The 20,097-nt window shown below is 37.2% G+C and overlaps 1 protein-coding gene across 1 annotated transcript in view; it reads right to left on the bottom strand.

Annotated features, from left to right (window-relative positions):
• TRAK2 (trafficking kinesin protein 2) overlaps positions 1-18,184 on the bottom strand; it is a 51,604-nt gene extending 33,420 nt beyond the window's left edge. The window contains exons 1-5 of the mRNA XM_044669400.1: positions 18,094-18,184; positions 16,400-16,594; positions 3,737-3,813; positions 2,365-2,481; positions 812-1,021 (exon numbers count right to left, since the gene is read on the bottom strand). Coding sequence (XP_044525335.1) covers positions 812-1,021; positions 2,365-2,481; positions 3,737-3,813; positions 16,400-16,594; positions 18,094-18,184 — 690 coding nt within the window. The remainder of the gene's footprint in view (positions 1-811; positions 1,022-2,364; positions 2,482-3,736; positions 3,814-16,399; positions 16,595-18,093) is intronic.
• Between the last annotated feature and the right edge of the window lie 1,913 nt (positions 18,185-20,097).

Here is a 20,097-nt window from a genome sequence, read left to right on the forward strand (position 1 = left end):
CAACAGAATCCCACATGTACCACACAATGAGTAGTATGGGAAAAAAGCAAGCTTTGGGAATAAGGATGTGTGTTTCAAGTATAATTAAGACTGAAGCTATAGTTCATACTTTCAAAGTTGGTTTGGGTGAAATGGTCTACAAAAAGATTTCTAAAGAATTTTCTAAACTTCCTTTCTTATAAAGTTTGATAACTTCTCCCCTTTAAACTGTTTAAATTTAGTACTGTGGGAATGCAAAGGTAGGCAAAGGTAGTGCAGCCTTAAGGTATAATCTTAACGACATTCTAAACCAGGGATTCTTTACTGTTTTTGTGCTATTGATCTCCTTTGGAAGTCTGGTGAAGCCTATCTGCCCTTCTTAGAACAATGTTTTGAAAATAAACGAATAGAATGCAATGATCTGGGACAATCCTGAAAGACTTCTGAAGGGAAAAGCTATCTTCCTCCAGAGAAAGAACTGTTAGAGTCATCTTTCATATCAGTGCACTTATGGTTTTATTTTGGGGTTTTGGTTATGTATGAGTTTGCTCTTTAATGACCAATATGGAAGTATTTTGCATGACAATAAAATGTTTAAAAAAGAAAGAAAATGAATTAATAAAATGAAACACACAGGACTATAAAGTAAATCAGTCATGCAGTTATCAAAATATTTTACAAGTATTTAAAAAAAAACAACAAGTTCACGGACACCAGGCTAAGAACTTCTACTCTAAACTTAACACATCTTTCTTTCCTGTCCTCCCCCACACCCCAATAACTTTAAAACATGCACTGTGAAGTAAGAGAGGATTTTAGAGGATTTGGTTACCTTAGATCGGAGAGCCAAATTCTCTTCCTCCAGTTCCTTGAGTTTTTCTTGTAGCATGTCCAGCTGCAACAGACCTTGAGACAGGCTGAAGGATTCATTAAATTTAAGTGGGGTAGAACAGCTGGAATCAGTTTCACTCTCTTCAGAAGCAATGGAGACAATTCGAAGTAATTCATCTTTCTTAGACAACTCATGCTGCAGCTGATTAACCTAAATATAAAAGGTGTCTGATTGAACCAAATATGCTTCATATTCCATACTTTATACAACAGGCAACATGGCTTCCAAATTTTGAGAACTGTATCTTGGTTTAAACTGAAACAACACTAAAAGCAATGCTTTCCTGACTGAATGAAAGATATTAAAAGTTGTAAAAACTTCACTCAGTTTTCCTCAATCTACGAATTTTGAAGCTTTTTTGCCACAATGTAGTTTTGAAGTTTTAATAATACAAGCATTCTAATAAGTTAGAGCTCCATACAAATCAACTCAAAAGTACAAATTTAGGGTTATGAGGCAAGCAACATTTTCTATTTAATTTCTGAATAACAATGACTACCGGCACCAAAAGAAGGAGGGGTTCCTATCTTTCATATCTTCCATTAAAGCTTTTCTCTGTGCCAACAAGGTATAGAAATGAATCTGTGATGTCAGAGAATATGTTAGTAGACAGTAAGGTCTGGTAGGTTCCACACCAAGTCAGCAAAGCTTTGGGTATGAGGCAGCCATATTGCCCAAGGTTCGCCCTACCTATGTCCTGAAAGACCATTTACTAAATGATATAGTATGGGTTGTGATCTATGTTGATAATGGGAGTACCAGCATCACTGATAAAACTACAGATTCCTTACATAGTAATGCCAGATCTGTGCTTGTTAGGGTCTGAAATGCTGAAGTGAATGAATCAATAAAGTGGGGCCAGGCTGGGCAGCTTCACACTGCTCTGTTTATTATAGATAAGAGAAAGATTTTTATAGAGAGTAGAGTGCTAAGCATTACATCGTATTTAGGAGGCGTTTCTTTCCCACAGAATATTGTTTATGTAAAAGCATTACCCAAAACATTTCTAGGGCTCCTCTACAAACCTAAGCAATCCCAGGGCCATAGTTCATTCCCAGATATCCCACTTGCTGCTTACATAAACAGCTTTGCTGTGTGTCCTTCAGCAGAACCCAGAAGCATCTCTGTGAAAATTATTTGTGGCTCCTTTCTCTCTGGTTCAAATAGACCCTGTCATACTAATATACCTATTACATAAATTCAAGATAAAGCTTCATAAAACACAAATATTATGGCTAAAATAAAGCAGATTAATATACAAGTAGATTGCCTCTAGACTCAAATTACTTTAATATCATTCAAAAGAGTATAATCCCATAATAGATTCCCTTCAAAATACCTCCTTCCACCACTGTATTCACAATAATGGAGGTAAAATACTCCCCCAAGAGAGTGCCACTTAGGTGATGGGTTCATTTCAGAGAATCTGCTATGGTACTATAACTCTTTCAGTTCTCTTCAGTTCTATATTATCATTCAGGGAAATCACTCACTTGATCAAAGGCTTGTCCCAACTGCTCTTCAAGTGCTTCATTCTGTTCAGACAGAACATGGTTCCTCTTCAAGAGAGCTTGTCCAATGCGAGCTGCTAGCTCTAGGTCCCGATCTCTCTGCTCAAACATCAAACATTCTTTTCACTTAATGGCAAGTAAACTGTTACTTAATATAGTACAATTCAGAAGCTCTAGTTACAAATGCAAATTCCTAGAAAGTATTGAATTCCACTTCAATCTCAGAGAAAATAAAGGAGGAAAAAAAATTCAACCAAACATGTGAAGATCATAGAGCTAAATGCCAATGAATATCAAATTTTTCTGATTGAGAGCTGCTGATCATCATCTTACACAGGAGTCCTGAACCCTTCAAGGTTGTAGGACCTTAGGAAATACATATGAATGTATTCATAGGACCAGAAGACACAACTATTAGTAATATTCCAGAACAGAAATACTGAAATGAATTGACAGTAATTAGATATGTAGAGAGGTATGGTAATATAAGCCTAAACATAATTCCAGTTCCTGGGGGAGGCTGAGGCTGGCAGATCATTAGAGTTTAGGAATTTTGAAGTGCACTTTAGGGCTAAACAAAACTGGGCATCTGGGATGAAGTCTAACACCAACATGTCGAGCCCGCAGGAGTAGAAGGGCCACTAAGCTGTCTAAGGTGAGTCAAAATGGCCCAGATTGAAAAAAACAGAGCAAATGGCTATCTGGATTGGGGACAGGCCCATGACTAGCTACTGCTCTATTAACTTGGGCAAGATGGAGAGAAGAGAAGAAGAGAAGACAAAGGAAAGGAAAGAAGGCAGATCTATATAGATCAATAATTTTAAGTTTGCAGAAAAGAGGACAATATTATTTCATATTCTTAGAGATAAAATATTTAAAGGTGAAATACACTTTATAAGTCAACTAGTTTAACTACCTTGTTACAGATAAGGAAAATAAGATTGAGGTAGATGCTAAAAGACCAGGAGTTTTGAGGCTCAAAGCCTAGGTTGGCAAAAAAGCTAATTAGTTAAAGGATAAGAGAATAATTATTCAAGAGATGGTTAGTGATAGATCTATATGTTTATTGTAAACATTTTATTTTGTGATACTGGGGTAAAGCAAGAGAATTTTCAATACAGTATTTCTAATTATTCTCCATCTGAATTTTAATATCTCATCAAATCCAAATAATATAGATTTAGAGAGGCAGTTATCATTTGCTCTTTTAGTTTTCCAAGAATTTGAATTATAACAAACCCTTTTGATACAAGCTAAAGCATTAATAGGAATGATTTCCCTATTGCTGCTAAAGAAAAATGATCATTTGAACTTAAGTCACTAATCTTTATTCAAGGGGAAGATGTGAACCAACCTCAGCCAGAAGGTGTGTGACCATGTCAATGTCATTGTAAGTTTTGGTCATCTGCTCCACTCTGTCTGTGCCTAGAACTGAGAGGGGGAAAAAAAATCAAAATTAATATTCATTTTCTGGATACAATGAGAAATTTTGAATTAGAAGAGTTAAAAGGATCAACTTATTAAAAAATCTGGATGTAATGAAGCTATTTAATAGTAATCACAGTAGTTCAACAGAATGAAAAATTTGGAAATTCTGGTACATGTTGCTCTGACTTCTTACCAGAAGCAAAATGTGTAACTAGACATGAATCACTTTTCCCTATTCATAAAATGTATTTATCTATCTTTTTACTTTTTGAGTTTGTTGGGTTTTAAGTTTACAAAGCATTTTTCTAATCTTAAAAGGTTATAATAAATGAAAAATGTCCTTAATTAGTAACAAATGGGTTTAGATTGTATTTGAGGGAAGTTATATTATGGCCTACTATAGATAAATGTCAGAAAACAAGGAATAGCAATGTGCAAACTTGCTAATTAGGTATCTATGTATAACTCTTTTCTGAAATATGTTAATTTGCTGGCTTAATTCAAACTCTAGGTCATAATGACAACAGTTATTATTAAAAATCCTGAGTCACACTAAAACTATGTGCAATATTGCACATTAAGCAACTATGTGTGACAAATTTAGCACATTATCTCTTACTCAGAAGGAGTAATGACTGATCCTTAATAAGCAAAGGAGACTTCAATTTAAACATACATTTTATGATGAGAACAGAAATATAAACATGATTTAAAAGTAATGAAATGCTAACAGATTTTCTCAATTTATAGCTTTGACTCCACATACAATCTTAATTCTTCATGCTAATAGTTTAGATACTCCAAACAGTGAGAAGTCTGCCTTGGCAACATAATAAATTGTTTTTCTCTCAATTTACAAGTCAGTGATTCCCAAAGTGGGCGCCACCGCCCCCTGGTAGGTGCTGCAGTGATGGCCACAGGTGCATTTGGGGGCGGTGAATAACTGTAAGGGGGTGGTGATAGTATATGACATGGGGGCGCTAAATAATATTTTTTCTGGAAAGGGGGTGGTAGACCAAAAAAGTTCGGGAACCACTATTATAAGTGATTGGCACTGATCAACAAGATGGTGGTATAAAGTGGTTTGGTAGTTTTACCTCCTTGGCAAGGCTAAGACTTGATTATGATTACTTTGGTACTTTTGTTTTTTACTAATTCTTTAGGATCTATAAGGAAGCCATTAGATTACATTTTATTTTTGATTTTTTTTTGTAAGTGTAGGTCTGATTTATTTCCCTATTTAATATACTTACTCCAAGGGTTCCCAACTATTGCCTATAGCAGTGATGGCAACCCTTTTAGAGACTGAATGCCCAAACCTCCCCACTACCTCTGTCAGGGGAGGGAGGGAGCAGTGTCCCATAGGTTCACCAACACGGGCCTATAGGGTCAAATATAAATTTTTATTTACCTTTGACAGCCTGTCATGACATGTCCTTGGTATACCTTTCTAATTATAATACCATCTATCATTCCTTTTCTAGTATTTTACAGCCCAACCAAATGGGCCTTCTTGCTGACCTTCATATGTGACATAATCTGCTGTTTCTGTACCTTTACATTGATTGTCCTCCATGAGTAGATGCATTCCCACCTCATTTCTGCCTCTTGTAAGTCCTTGTTTCCTTCAAAACTCAGCTTAAGTGATACTTTTTAAAAGAAGTCTTTCCTGATCTTCCTAGATTCCAGTGCCCTCCTATATATATATATATATATATATATATATATGTTTTTTTTTATCTTATATAAATTTTGTACAAACTCATTTATGAATATGTTGTCTGCACTGGTAGAATGTGTGAAAGGTCCATGAAAGCAGGCACTATTTAATTTCTCAGTATTCCTAGTCCTTAGAACAGTACCTGCCAGTTAGTTGGTGTTTAATAAATGTTTGTTGATTGATTCTTTCTCTTTGCCCCCTTTCTGTTTGCTGTGACTATTTCACTGCTCTTCTCTCTTTTCAGAGATAAAATAAATTAAAACTCAAGTCAATTTTGTTTTATATGTCAGCAATACAGACAAAAGGTTTGATATATGTTAAAGGGGAAAAAAACTGAATTCTCAATATCAATTGTTGATTTGAACAACGTATTAAATCTCTAGACTTCATTATCAGAGATAAAAGAATCATAGTTGGGTTTGTGGTATCTGCAGATAACTTAAGCTTAAACTTTAAAACCGAAAATTCTTCATTAAAAAAAGTCATGATAGGGGGCAGCTGGGTAGCTCAGTGGATTGAGAGCCAGGCCTAGAGACGGGAGGTTCTAGGTTCAAATCCGGCCTCAGACACTTCCCAGCTGTGTGACCCTGGGCAAGTCATTTGACCCCCATTGCCTACCCTTACCACTCTTCCACCTATGAGTCAATACACAGAAGTTAAGGGTTTAAAATTTAAAAAAAAAAAAATTAAAAAAAAAGTCATGATAGTGGAAAAAATAAAACTGGAAAAAGGGGAAAAATACGAAAGAATTGATGTTTATAAAAGAAGGGCTTTCATCCTCTCTACCATCTATTTAAATTATTTAACTACATTAATATGATTAACAATACACTTTTTATATTTAGGCCCAGGGTTTGGCCAAGTAATTTTCTTAACTTAATATATAATAATGTCTATTTCCTGCTTCTGTAATAAAATCAGAGGAAAATCAAAGTCAAGAAATCTATTCCTTTAAGCCAGAGAAACTTTTTGAGATACGGTCTAGGATTCTCTGCATCCTAGCATGATGGCATCTTCTCATAATCCTCTTCTTTTCTTGAGTTAGAGAAATAGTGCTGTTAAGAAATCTTATATAGGGCAGAAAACTGAAAAAGGGAAGAATTATGGAGATTCTTTTAAAAAAATTATTTTGATTTTATTCAGAGAGAAAATAGCACTATTTGAAAAAAGGATACACAACTTAAAAAAAAGCTGTAACTGTAATACCACAAATACTGCAACAAAGAAAGTGTTAAAGCATATTTACATCTAAAGTAAAATTACCTGAAAACTGTGCTAAGTTAAGTAAACTCCCATACTTATTTTCAAATCCCTTTAACACAAATTCACTATATCCTATGACAATAACAAGTCTTGTTTTCCTATTGTGATTATATCAAACTTTGTTCTTTTTAAGTTGATATATAACAAAAATTTTAAAGTATGTTTTATAATCTATAAATAGTTAACTAAAGTTGAAGATGAAGTATCCAAGAGTTAATGACTAATCTAACATAAAATGTCCAAGAATAGGTCAAGAATGCAATAACCTTAGCTGTGTGTCAGAAGTCATACACTTCTGAAAACAGGACTATGAAAGAACTAAAAGGATGGGAGGATTTATTTTGACCTTAAATTTTTTAAAAGTTTTAATTAATGGAAACTAAAGAATATATTTTTCCTACAAATGACCATCATTTTGAACCTCAAAAGGCTGTACACATTTAACATCAAGTCACTTTTCTAAGATGGAGAGGTTATCACACTTAAAGATGCATAAGGGAAGACCTTGGATTACCTTACCTATTTTTCATGTTCACTTTCCCATTTTAGTTTTATGTGATCCCAAAGGGTCTCACAAGGGGCTTGGCACACAGTATTTTTTTTCATGAATAAACAAGTGAATGTGTCTAAGGATCATTAAACACAAAATATTCTGGTAATGTCCCTGAGCTCAGTTAAAGGTATACATAATATTAGAGAAGTATTCCTAGTCACTTAAATGCAAGAGCTATTAAAAGTTTCAAGGAAGAAATAGAAACTTCAAAATTCTTATCTATTTATTCTGCTAGAGAACATAAAATATGTCAGATATAAACTGAATTCCATGAACCCATCAGCCTTTTTTTTTTTTAAACAAAAAAAGTCTAGATTTCCTATATGCTCAGAGACTTGCCATAAACATGGAGACTAAACATCTATCTTCTATATCAGAGTCACATAGACAGGAAAACAATGAATCCCTCCAATCCCCTCTTTTTCTTTAACAAATGCTGCTAATATAAAGACATGCTGTTAGGGATGTTTCCAAAGGCATTTAGAACAAAGCTATTAAAATACAGTGGTTAAATAGTGTCAAATTCCATCACTCGATTCTTCCTTCTAACTATGGATATGGGATAGTCATCTTCTAAGTAACCTAGGCTTTAAATACAATCAAATTTTACTAAATGCAATTTTCCCTGTAGATCTACATATCTTTTAATTCTAAGAAAGAATAAGTAGTACAGAAATTTATACTGCCTTTGCTGGCAATTTTTAACTACTCTAGAAAATGCCTTATATATTCCAATGGACACACTAGTATTATTATTATTAAGGATCAGTCTGACAGGTACCTTGCAATTATAAACTCCTGGATAATTTTTTTTTAGTGCACTCTCAGAGGATCCTGTTGCTTATATCTTCTTGAAGGAATAGATTTCCGTACCTTTTGTCTCTGTTAGATCTTCACATATTCTATCTATTATATGAGACATCTAAAGTAAGATCAAGGGGGTGGATGATAAATTTAAGACACTGTTGTCCTCTCCTCTGTATCTTCCCACCCCATTCTAGCCACCCACTCTGTCATCAATTTGGCTTTTCTACTATGGCTATTATATTCCACAAAAATTTACAATCCTCTCCCTCTACCCCACTAGACACAAACTGCACACATGCCACCTCACCAGGCAAAGTAAAAGCTGCAAGAAGTTCCTCATTATAATTAGTGTTATTGTTATCAAGGGCCATCATTTGAGTCTTCATTCATATTCCTCATGTATTCCTAAAGGAAGACGCTCAAGCTGCAGGCCAGAGATGCAAATAGGCACAGTCTTTCTAATCTTCAATATCATTTCTCTGGTGTGTCCTTGAAGTTATAGCTTTCTTTTAGACACACATTCACAGAGAGAAAAAAAGGAGGAGCTTAATGATATCATGGAAGGAAATTATAGATCTACCAACTTCTATGAACTGGCCCAATGCTTAGTAAGCAAAGCAGAAGTCAACTCTGCTCCGCCCTCCCCAGCTCCAGCCTGAGCATGGGAAAATTAAAAGCTCTGCAAACCGGGGGCAATGAACCTTACAAAGCTATCACCCTTCCACATTATAGACTTCTCTTATATATGCTCAGTCAAACCCTAGTGAAAAGACTAGCTACTCTTTCAAATGCTTAAAGCAAAATCTGACCTTTTAAAAGGGCAGGTCACATTTGCCTTTTGGGAATTACTATTCTATCCTCTATTATCAAATGAATATATTGTATCATTTCATGTGAAAGAAGTCAGAATAAAGAGCAATTAGAAAGGTCCCAAAGGGATCTGCTACTCCTGGAAAATATTCTTTCAATATTTTACTATTTTCCCCCCTGCTGCCAAAGTACAGAGAAGAGAAGAGAACACAATGTATATCATAAGATATACCTCAGACTTGGGAGGCATTGTAGCAAAATGGATAGAGAGTTGGTCTAGAAGCCCAGAAGACCTGAGTTTAAATCCTATGAGATTTCTCTCCTCTCTGATGCAGACTAGCTATCTGACGGGCAAATCATTTAAAAGACTCCCCATAACTGTAAAGTAGGGAAAATAATAATGTCTGAAAGTATCTCTCTTACAGAATCATTGTGAGGCTTCAAGGAGATAACTGTGAGTAAAGTACTTGACAAGCTTAAAGTTCTATAATTTATATCATGTGAGCTATTAATATTAAAAATAAGTTCTTTAAAGAATCATTCCATTCACTGTCATAACCTTGAGACATTTTTATCTGTTGCTAGACATTGTACTTTATTAGTTGAAACAAAGGTTCCTCCTTGTATAAAACCTGAATGTAGATAACCTATAATCAAGGTTTGTTGAGGGGGCTGCGGGGTAGCTCAGTGGTTTGAGAGCCAGACCTAGAGATGGGAGGTCCTAGGTTCAAATCTGACCTCAGACACTTCCTAGCTGTGTTACCCTGGGCAAGTCACTTGACCCCCATTGCCTAGCCCTTACCACTCTTCTGTCTTGGACCCAATACACAGTATTGATTCTAAGACAGAAGGTTTTTAAAAAAAAAGAATTGATGTTTTTATTCTGAACTTAAATACCAAAAACAAAAAAAAAAACCTTCAACAATAGCATTTCCATATACATAATAGAACAAAAAAAGATGATCCTATTTGAAAACTAAAACACTAAAAAGAGCATTTCCATATATGCAGAACAGACAGAATACTCAATGAAACCCTCAATCACCATTTCAAACCACTTTTTAAAAAAGCATATTAGAAAATTCTATTCATTATTTCTGCTACTGTCCTGTTTTTATGCTTCCTTCTGAACAGCCTTCTGGTTTTCTTCTGTGTATTAAGAAAAATTTGCCTAAGGCCCATTTTTTATGAGCATCATTATTGCTAATCCCCCTCTACTCCTAATTAGCCAAGAGAAAGAAAAATCCACTGTAACATATAAGGATAGTTAAGGAAAATTGAATCTACCTAGCAGTTATTCTAGAAACATTTGTGACTTACCATGTATCTCTCTATCAACTGGGTGTGGGGAATGGGCTGTATCTTAGGTCCAAAGGTCACAGTCATGGCACTGATCAGAATTCAAGTCTTGTGAAGCTCTTTACAACATTGCTGTCCTCATATAAATTGCTCTAGTTGTGCTCATTTCATTCTATGTCTGTTCATACTACTTACCCTGAAATCATCTCTTTTATCACTTCTTATGGTTCAATAATATCCCATTATATTTATAGATTACAATTTGTTCAGCTACTCTCCAACTGTCTAAAAGGAAATGATCTAAGGGCAGTGATAGGTAAACTTTTTAAAGAGGGGACCAAAGGAAAGGAAAGGCTCATCTGTCAGTCTATTTCTAAGGCAACTCTTTCGAAGTTTCATTGTATTGTATCCTACTCATTGTATTCGTCAGATTAGAAATAACGTAGTGTGGCTGGAGAGAACATTTCAGGGGGCCACATCTGGCCCACGGGCTGTAGTTTGCCCACCACTGATCTAAGGGATCCCATTAGATTCTGGTTTGTTCTCTCTTCTCTTCTCTTCTCTTCTCTTCTCTTCTCTTCTCTTCTCTTCTCTTCTCTTCTCTTCTTTCTCTCTCTCTCTCTCTCTCTCTCTCTCTCTCTCTCACCCTTAACTTCTGTGTATTGTCTCATAGGTGGAAGAGAGGTAAGGGTGGGCAATGGGGGTCAAGTGACTTGCCCAGGGTCACACAGCTAGGAAGTGTCTGAGGTCGGATTTGAGCCTAGAACCTCCCGTCTCTAGGCCTGACTCTCAATCCACTGAACTACCCAGCTGCCCCCTTCTCTCTCTCTTTTTTAATTTCTCATGTCAGTATTAACCTAACTCTTTCTCCCACCCTCCTTTCTTTTTTCTCTGTTGATTTTGGTGTATTTCTATACCAGACCTGTGTGTGTGATCACATACCTATATATTCAACCTTCATTTGTTCATTTCGGATAACAGTAAGGTTCACCTAATGTCCACCTCTCCCTTCATTTTATATATCATTCTAACTCCATTTCTAATAAATATATTCACTCCTAAGAACTCATTTTTCTTATTAATTTCCTCAATATACCCTTTGCAGACATTAAGATTCATTTTGAAGGAACATTTCTTTCCTTTCTCCCATTAAAATACCAGTACTTCATATGGCTCCTCCCAATTGCTCAAGTAAATTTACCTATTTAGGTCTCTCTGAAATCTTGCTTTTGTAATTCCAAATTCTTTTTCACCTCTAGTCCCTTTATTCCATTAAAGATTTATTGTCTCTGCTAGATTATACTCTACATTGCAAGCTAAGTTAACGATTGTAAGCCTCTCTCTTTTCCCTTTTGGAATAAGCTGTCTGTTCTGTGTGATCCTGACTCCATATTTCACTTTCTTCTTTCTAGATGCTTTCAGCATTTTTCTTCGATGTGAGAACACTGAATTTTGGCTATGGCACTGCTCAGATTTTCCCTTTGAGGTTTTCTTTCCGGAGGTGATCAGGGGGTTCTGTTTGTCTTCACTTTGCTCTTTTTTTCTAATAGACCTGGGCAGTTTTCATTTTGAGTTTAATGGAACATAGTTTTCAGACCTATTAAAAATCATAGTTTTCAGGGAGTCCAATGCTTCTCAAACTGTTTCTTGACCTATTTTCCAGGTCAGTTTTTTAAAATCTAAAATATTAGATTTTTGCCCTTTCCACCTCCAATCTTTTGAGTTTGTTCTAATATTTCTTGTTATCCCTGTGAAATCCCATTAAAGAATGCTTGCTTTATTATGGCAAGCAAACTTCCATCTTTTTCCCATGCTACCATTCTTGGTTCCTCATCTCCATTCAACTCAGCCATATTCTTCCCAGTCCCCATCCTTCCAGAACCCTGGAAACTTTTTGCTGTAATCCTAATAAATTTTTTTTCAATTCTAAAGCTTTTTCCTCTCAAAATTATTCCAATGTTCATGCATTTTTGAAGGCAACTTTCATATCATTATTACAATCATCTACCAACCTTCAGCTTATTCTCCTATCTCACACTTTGCATACAATCTTCCATTCCATCCTAACCCCTGCCCTTATCCTTACATCTCTCCCTCTGCCTTACTTCTTTTAAATCTACTACTTGTCCTCAGCACGATGTCTAGTCTTCCCATCCTTGCTCTAGCCTCACCTCTTTCCCTTCAGTCTTGAGCCTGTCAGGACCGTCAGGATCCCTAAATTAACCCTTTGCTAATGCATCTCATTTTTTTCCTGAGTTGTCCAAGGCCCAGACCTAGTAGCCGCACATATCCCACCCAATCAAGATGTTCTGTGAGCTCTGCCTAACAACAGTCCTCTGCACTGGTACCCTCAGAGTGAACTCTGCAGCTGTCATTCCAATACTGTCAAAACCCCTGAGCCAGCTCAAAGCAATCAGCCTGAATGGTCCCTGAGACTGAACAAACCCTCACCTGCTAAATCTGAGTAAACTTGCATGTGCATGAACCAAATCCAGGTCATGAAGCCTTGATGAGAATAGACTCTGATGCCTGGCAAACTCTGTCTTGTCACTAAGCAAATTTTGCCATCATTCTATCTTCTTTGTCTTGTCTTAACTATATGTATCCAGGCTTGGGCCTGAGACTGGGCTAGAGCCCTGATATTCAGTGTTCAGCTTTCTCTCCTCCAATGAAATAAAGACACATTTTGCTTATAATCTTTTTGAGTTGTTTTTTTTAATTAAAAAAATTTTTTTTATTTTCTTTTTTTAATTTTTAATTTTTTCTTTTCTTTCTACTTTCTTTTTTATTTTCTAGAGTTTAGTAAACTGACAAGTTCAACAATATTTTGTTTTCCACCCTTGACTACCCCAATTGACCCTTGTGCCCCTATAATCTTTATACACTACAATCCTGGGTTACCCTTGCCTTTTCCACTCTTACCTAGATGCTGCTAGAAGTCATACAATGCTGAAAACCATGTCCACTACAAATTCATGTCATCTAAATTCAACTGGACTCTTTATGGTAAATAGCAATCACTTCTCTTTCAACCCAGGGATGTACTTCCTATTTTACTGAAAAATGGGCTTGCTGTGAGCTCCCTCTTCTGTGGGGCCTAAAAACCTACTCTATTCACCCCTGTTCTCCCTGCCCAGGGCACTTCCCTGATCCAAAACCTTTCATGTCTCTCTCTCTTTTTTTTTTTTTTTTTTTTAACCCTTAACTTCTGTGTATTGACTTATAGGTGGAAGAGTGGTAAGGGTAGGCAATGGGGGTCAAGTGACTTGCCCAGGGTCACACAGCTGGGAAGTGTCTGAGGCCAGATTTGAACCTAGGACCTCCTGTCTCTAGGCCTGGCTCTCAATCCACTGAGCTACCCAGCTGCCCCCCATGGCTCTCTTTTAACTCTAGCATAAAATAGAAACTCTATGACTTGACATTGAAAGTCCTTTCTAATTGAGTTCCAATGTACCTTCTTTTCTAGACTGATTTCATATTTTCCCCATAGACTCTTTCCATGTTCCAGATAAATTGCACAGGCAGCTGTTTCCTAAGTTTAGTATTCTATCTCCTACCTCCATGCCCTCACACAAACATCCTATATCTGAAATACAATCTTTCCTCCTCTCTGTTTTTCTTCAAAGCTTAGTTAGTTCATGTGCTACTTCCTGTATAAAGCTCTTCCTGATTTCTTCCAGTCTCCTCCCCCAGTTGTGAGTGTTCTCTTTCTCCCCAAATTACCTTGTATTTGCTTCCTTCCTCCTCCTAGGAGGGACAGACATTCTTGATAGAAGGTAGCAAACCAAAATTAACAAAACCAAATGGGTATACATGTAAAAATCATAGGTATGAGAAATATAAAACAATCAACTCAGCTCCTAGGCCCTAACTGCCAGCCTGCCCTTTAAATATCAAAGGGTGATGCCTTCCATGGAAGTTAGGATCAGATTCCTTTTCCCACTATTTCCACATAACTGATATTTATACCCAAGTCTCTCTCTCCAACACCACCCCTAACCCTCCCCAGAGTCATTACATCTTACACAGTCTCCCTCCTTTCCCTATCCCATCCTAATTATTCAATCAAGGGCACATGGCACAAAGTTTTCATAGGAACACAGCTCATCTGCCTCAATGAGCCCTCCCCCTTGCTACACAAAAAACTTTAGCCTCTAGGTTTCTTCTCCTTTGGAATTAGTAGTAAGCCAGTAAGTAGGGAGAAATGTGTATAGAAGGAATAAGAAAAAGGGTTTCCATCCAGCAACTATTTTCATGGGACCTCAACCACACTACACTACAGCTTTTCTTTTGCACAGACTTGGACCTGAGTGGGTGTGCTTTTGGCAAAAACAGTTCTTCTGGAGGCTGCTACAAGTCTTCAAAGGAAGCAGGGCCACTGATAAGCCCTTGGCGGGGCCGCCTGCTGGGTGATGCCAATGGTGCTTCCAATAGGTCAAGCTACTGTTCAGGATGACCAGACAATACTGCATTGTATGTATTCATGCTGCTTGGTGCCCCCTGGGAGTCCTCTGCTGACATATCAGTAGCATTGCTGGTTATCTTGTCAAGATTGGAGAAAACCAGGGCCTACTATTTGTGTGGGCTGCAGTAGGCTACAGCCATTGGTCTCTCCTCCCCCAGCAGTGTTAGGCAAACTGAGAGGCTGTGATTAGTTTCCATGAAGTGGGGAAGCAAAGGGAAGTGATGTCGAGAAAACTACTTTAAAAAGGCCAGCTCGAGCAATCTGGAATTCACTCTGCATAGGCGAGTCAGGCTAGAGGAGGTCTCTTGGCTTCCTTTTTTGGAGAGACTGATTCCTTGGAGAGACTCTTCCTTTGGATTCCGTGTAGGTGAGTAGAGTTGAAGAGACACGTTTTTACTTGGAGTCATTCTGAGTTGGTGAAACTCTGACTGAAGACACCACCAGGACTTCACCGGAGTAGCACTTAGGGCTAGTGTTATATTGAATCTCTGGGAGCTTGAAGATCACCTTTGATTGACAAATAAGTCAGTTGGATGGAATGTTCCCAGGGAAGTCATGCGAGAGGCAGGAGGAGGGGCAGTTGAGAATCCTGAGCAGAAGTTCTGGGTCTTGGACCTGTGCTGAGGCTGGAGATCGGTGGATCCTGGTCTTGGAGTGAGAGGGTGCAACATCTCCCTGCAAACTCTTCCTGTACTTGAGATACCGTTCCAACCTGTACCTGACTACCACCTTGGTGTCTACTGCCCCTAGATATTAGGAGTTACATCATCTAGATATCTAGGTTTCCCAGGGCCTGGGAAGGATCGGGGAAGTGGGCAGGAGACGAAGAAGAGGGTGGAAAGGGTGGACATAACTCAACTATTAAGGCTGAAGATCTATTGAAGAAGAAGCTAAAGATATACTAGCAGTTTACCTACTCTGGTTTAGTCCTGGCCAGGCTGAACCAGAGGGAAGCTACATTGTTTCTTCATCTGCCAGCAGTTGAGATTTCATTAGTGACAATTAGAGTAGGGTCTCCTATACCACAGTCCTTTACCCATATCCTTCTTGTTTAATATAAAGTTTAAAGTACCTTCCTAAAGCAGTTTCCAAGCTTGTTTTGGGAAGGAAGAAATCTCAGTCAGAATACAAGGCGTTATCCTAGCAAAAGAGCCCAAATCAACATATCAATTAACCCCAGGTGGGTCCTGAAGGGATATACCTCTTAGACCTGAAGGGTCCTGCCTGGGCAACTGTTATAAGGGAGAAGGGTCATTTATTTCTCTCTGTACATCATTTCTACCACCTCAATAGATACAAGAGACCTTCAATAATTATAACACTAGTAGACTAGACCAGGCTTTGTCTCCTTCCTATATTTCCCACTTTCACTATCACTACCTTATAAATAAAAGCTGCTTAAAGTTATTTTTGATTTAAGGGCTAATATTTTGTAAATGGCGACCACTTTTATAACTCTCATATTGAGTCAAACCCTAATTTAAATCTTTCACTAGGACCTCCTGTCTCTAGGCCTGGTTCTCAATCCACTAAGCCACCTGGCTGCCCACTCTGTATGTTTTTTAAAAGAATCTTCACCATACCTATAACACACACACACACACACACACACACACACAAAATAGTATAACTATTTCATCTAACACAGAGTTTCTAAATATGTGATACTCACTCATATAACGGAAAGTCTCTTCAGCAAGGACTGGAGAAATGGCATCAGAGTCATGCTGATTCTGACGGGGAGACTGAGTCCAGTCTTGATTTTCATATAAGAAGAGGGAATCCACCCGGAGCTTGTATTGGGGAAGCTGTTCTTCTAGCAGGCTCACCAATTCAACTTCAGGGAGATCTTCATTGGAGCAAACATCTTATGAAAAAAAAATACTGTGTAAAATCTGATATATTTTCATATTATACTCCAGAGAAAAATGGAATAATCACTTCTTAAAAACTCATAAGTGTGAGCAACTAGGGAGTATAATGCGTACAATGCCAGGCCTGGAGTCAGGAGGACCTGAATTTAAATCCAACTCTAGACACTTCCTAGCTACATGACCATGGGCAAGTCACTTAACTCCCACAACCCTAGCCCTGCCTGGCTACTTTTCTGTTTTAGAATTGTAAGACAGAAAGTAAGGGTTAAAAAAACCTCAAACAACAAAAAACTGATGAGCAGCAATGTAGCACAGTGGACAGAGAACTATTCAGGGGGAGGGCGAGGAAGGGTTTCAGGAAGTCCTGGGCTAATCTCCACCTCCAACAGACATTGGTTGGGCATATCACTTAACTCCTCAGTGTCCCAGTCTACTGTCTATGACTATATATTACAGAGAAGGTGCTGATTGACTTCTGAGTTTCCTCAAAGGGAATTCCTTATAACAATGAGATCACAAATAGAACTATACCACCCCTACCACAAGACAAAATAAATAGCATTCATGGTAAGACTATACATTTTAGGTTTCTTTGGCTTTGGGGCATTGGATTGAGAGCCAATGATCTGCTTGTCATCTTTATGTCTAGTATTTTTTTAAAAAACTTATACCTTCTGTCTTAGAAGGTTTCAAAGTAGAGGAGTGTCAAGAACTAGGCAACTGGGTTTAAGTGACTTTCCCCAGGGTCACACAGCTAGGATGTGTCTGCAACCAGATTTGAATTGAGGACTTTCTGTCACCAGGTTTGGTGCTCTATCCACTGTGCTACCTAGCTGCCCCAATAATATTTCTATAAAATGGGTAAGGTAGAAATTTGAAATGCAACCAGGATATATCAGTCAAATTCCATTTCAAAGAGCCTCCATGAGATTGTCCTGTTTGCTACTGTTTTCTAGCTGAAATGGACCTGTATCAAAAGCTGCTTGAAATAAATGTTATACAAGTTTTTCACTGCGATGTATGTGATTCAAATTCAAACAGAATTTGACCCATACTTATGTGCAGCTCATTATATAGCTTAGAATATATATAAGAATAAACAAATGTGTATTTTTATATCTTCATATAAGAGATATATATATATATATAAGATGTATAAGATATATAAGATAATATATCTTTATATAAGAATAAACAGATCCATGACACATGTTAAAACCAGTGGAAATGCACGTCAGCTATGGGGGGGAGTGAAGGGAGGGTGAAGGGGAAAGTAAAAACATGAATCATGTAACCATGGAAAATTTTTCATAAAAAAAAAAAATAAGCAAATGCTGCATCTGTTTACAACTGATGTCATTTCTAAGCTGTTTTCTTCTGATGTGTATAATTGAAAAGTACTATGAAAACATCAATTTTTAAAGCTATCCCCCAAAAGTTATTCTATTTTTACCCATTAGGGTCTAGCTAGAATTTAAAAACATTAACTCACCAGTGATACTTTCTGAGTCTTTGTGATTGATATTCATCAGGTTTCCTTCACGTGTTAGTGAACTGGAAATGGCATTCCAAGGCAGCGTCATCCACAATTCTTTTTTGTGTTGGTAAAGAACAACTACTTTGGTTTGAGTCAGAGAAGAAAGCCATCAAACCATTCAAAAAAGAAATTGCTCTAGTGACCTTACTTCCCTGTTACAGGTCAGATCACAACTTTGAAAAAGCTGGATACTTCTAATTAGTCAATTGATACATCCGGTGCACTTTATATAGTCTCATGTGGTTACATCTCTTGGGTCAGCCATCACCTGAAACCAAACATATATTATAATCTATAGATGTTACTTATAAAATGAATGGATCTGGGTATTTTATCTTGACAAGTCGGAACAAATCAATAGGCTAGTTGGACAAATAAAAGGAATCAAAGCAAAAGAAGGCATCCATCAAATCCTGTACAGTTAGACCAAATTAAATTTTATGTTTAACAATAGAAATTAAAACACAACACAGATAATATTAATTTCTGATTTTTTTAAGTCAATAGGCTATCTGCAGGGATCTTTTTTCTATATGAGTTTGACACTACTGCTATAGAATAAATTTGCCTGACTCAATAGTCAAGAAGTCTAGGACAACAATATAAGTAGTCTTTCCTTTTGATAGGAAGGATTATAGTTTGGGGCAAGTTTATTTCAGCTGGTTTTCCCTTTCAGCATTAAAGATATTATTGTTAAATAATATTAGTTGGGATGACCTATATATGATGTATGTCTATAAATGAAAAAAAAAAGTCACAAAGTGGTACCAACAAAGGTAACCTAGGGAAGGTGGCATTTTGGCTGAGTATTGTTGGAAAAAAGGTGAAGATTAGGGTGGGAGAGAGGGTATGACAAGGTACTGGACAGACAAAACAGTATAAGCAAGAGCACTGAGGGAAAGCACATGTGTTTGGACTTCTAATTGATCAGATTGAGTATAAGAGTCTAATATAGATTCTGTATTGTGGAAAGATAGGCTGGACTGGCAGACTGGGAACAGATTGTTTAAAAAAAATCCTGAATGCCTATCTAAGGAGTTTGACCTTAATTTAATAGGCAATGAGCAGTACATGTAGAATTGAAGACAGGGAAGGGATATGATTAAAGAAAATTTTTGGAATATTAATTTGATATAAATGATACAATTTTAATATATAAATAAAAACCAAGAAAGGTTATTCAAGAAATAGAGGGACCTCTGATATCAATGGAAAGGTGATAGTGGCCAATTTTTTAAAATCTCTTTATTCTTATCTTCTCTTCTAAGGAATATGATCTTCTGACTAGGAAATCAGAAGGGAAACTAAAAGCATCTCCTCCTCACATCTTGGTAAAGAGATTACCTCGCTGTCCTCAATGAGTTCTGGTCACCTGGCCTGGATGAAGTATGTTCCAGAAAATGAAAGCAACTTCCAGATTTCAATTTAATCAATTCAAACCAGTATCCTGTCCTGTTTCCTGTCTCAGGCAAGAGCTGGATGGACTCCTTCACTCTGTCTTTGAAAGTAGCTTGCTCTGAAACAGATTAAGGATGTGATTCTCTGCCACCTGTTGGACTAAGTTCCATAAAGAAAGGCTAGGAGACAACACATAGGCTACAGTTCCCTCATAAAGAAGTAATGCTAGGGAATATAAAGAGAAATGGATCTGGAGTTGGCAGACCTGAGGTCTTGTCCTGGATCTCATACTTGCTAGCCTTGTGACCAAGGAGAAGTTCCAATTTCTTTATCTCAATTTTCTCATTTAGTAGGCAGCTGGGTGGTATAGTTTTTCTTTTTTCTTTTTTTAAACCTTTACCTTCTGTCTTAGAATCAACACTGTGTATTGGTTCCAAGGCAGAAGAGTGGTAAGGGCTAGGCAATGGTGGTTAAGTGACTTGCCCAGGGTCACAAGCTAGGAAGTGTCTGAGGTCAAATTTGAACCTAGGACCTCCCATCTCTTGGCCTGGCTATCTATTA

Source organism: Gracilinanus agilis, chromosome 3 (genome assembly GCF_016433145.1).
Source record: "Gracilinanus agilis isolate LMUSP501 chromosome 3, AgileGrace, whole genome shotgun sequence".
Classification (NCBI taxonomy): domain Eukaryota; kingdom Metazoa; phylum Chordata; class Mammalia; order Didelphimorphia; family Didelphidae; genus Gracilinanus; species Gracilinanus agilis.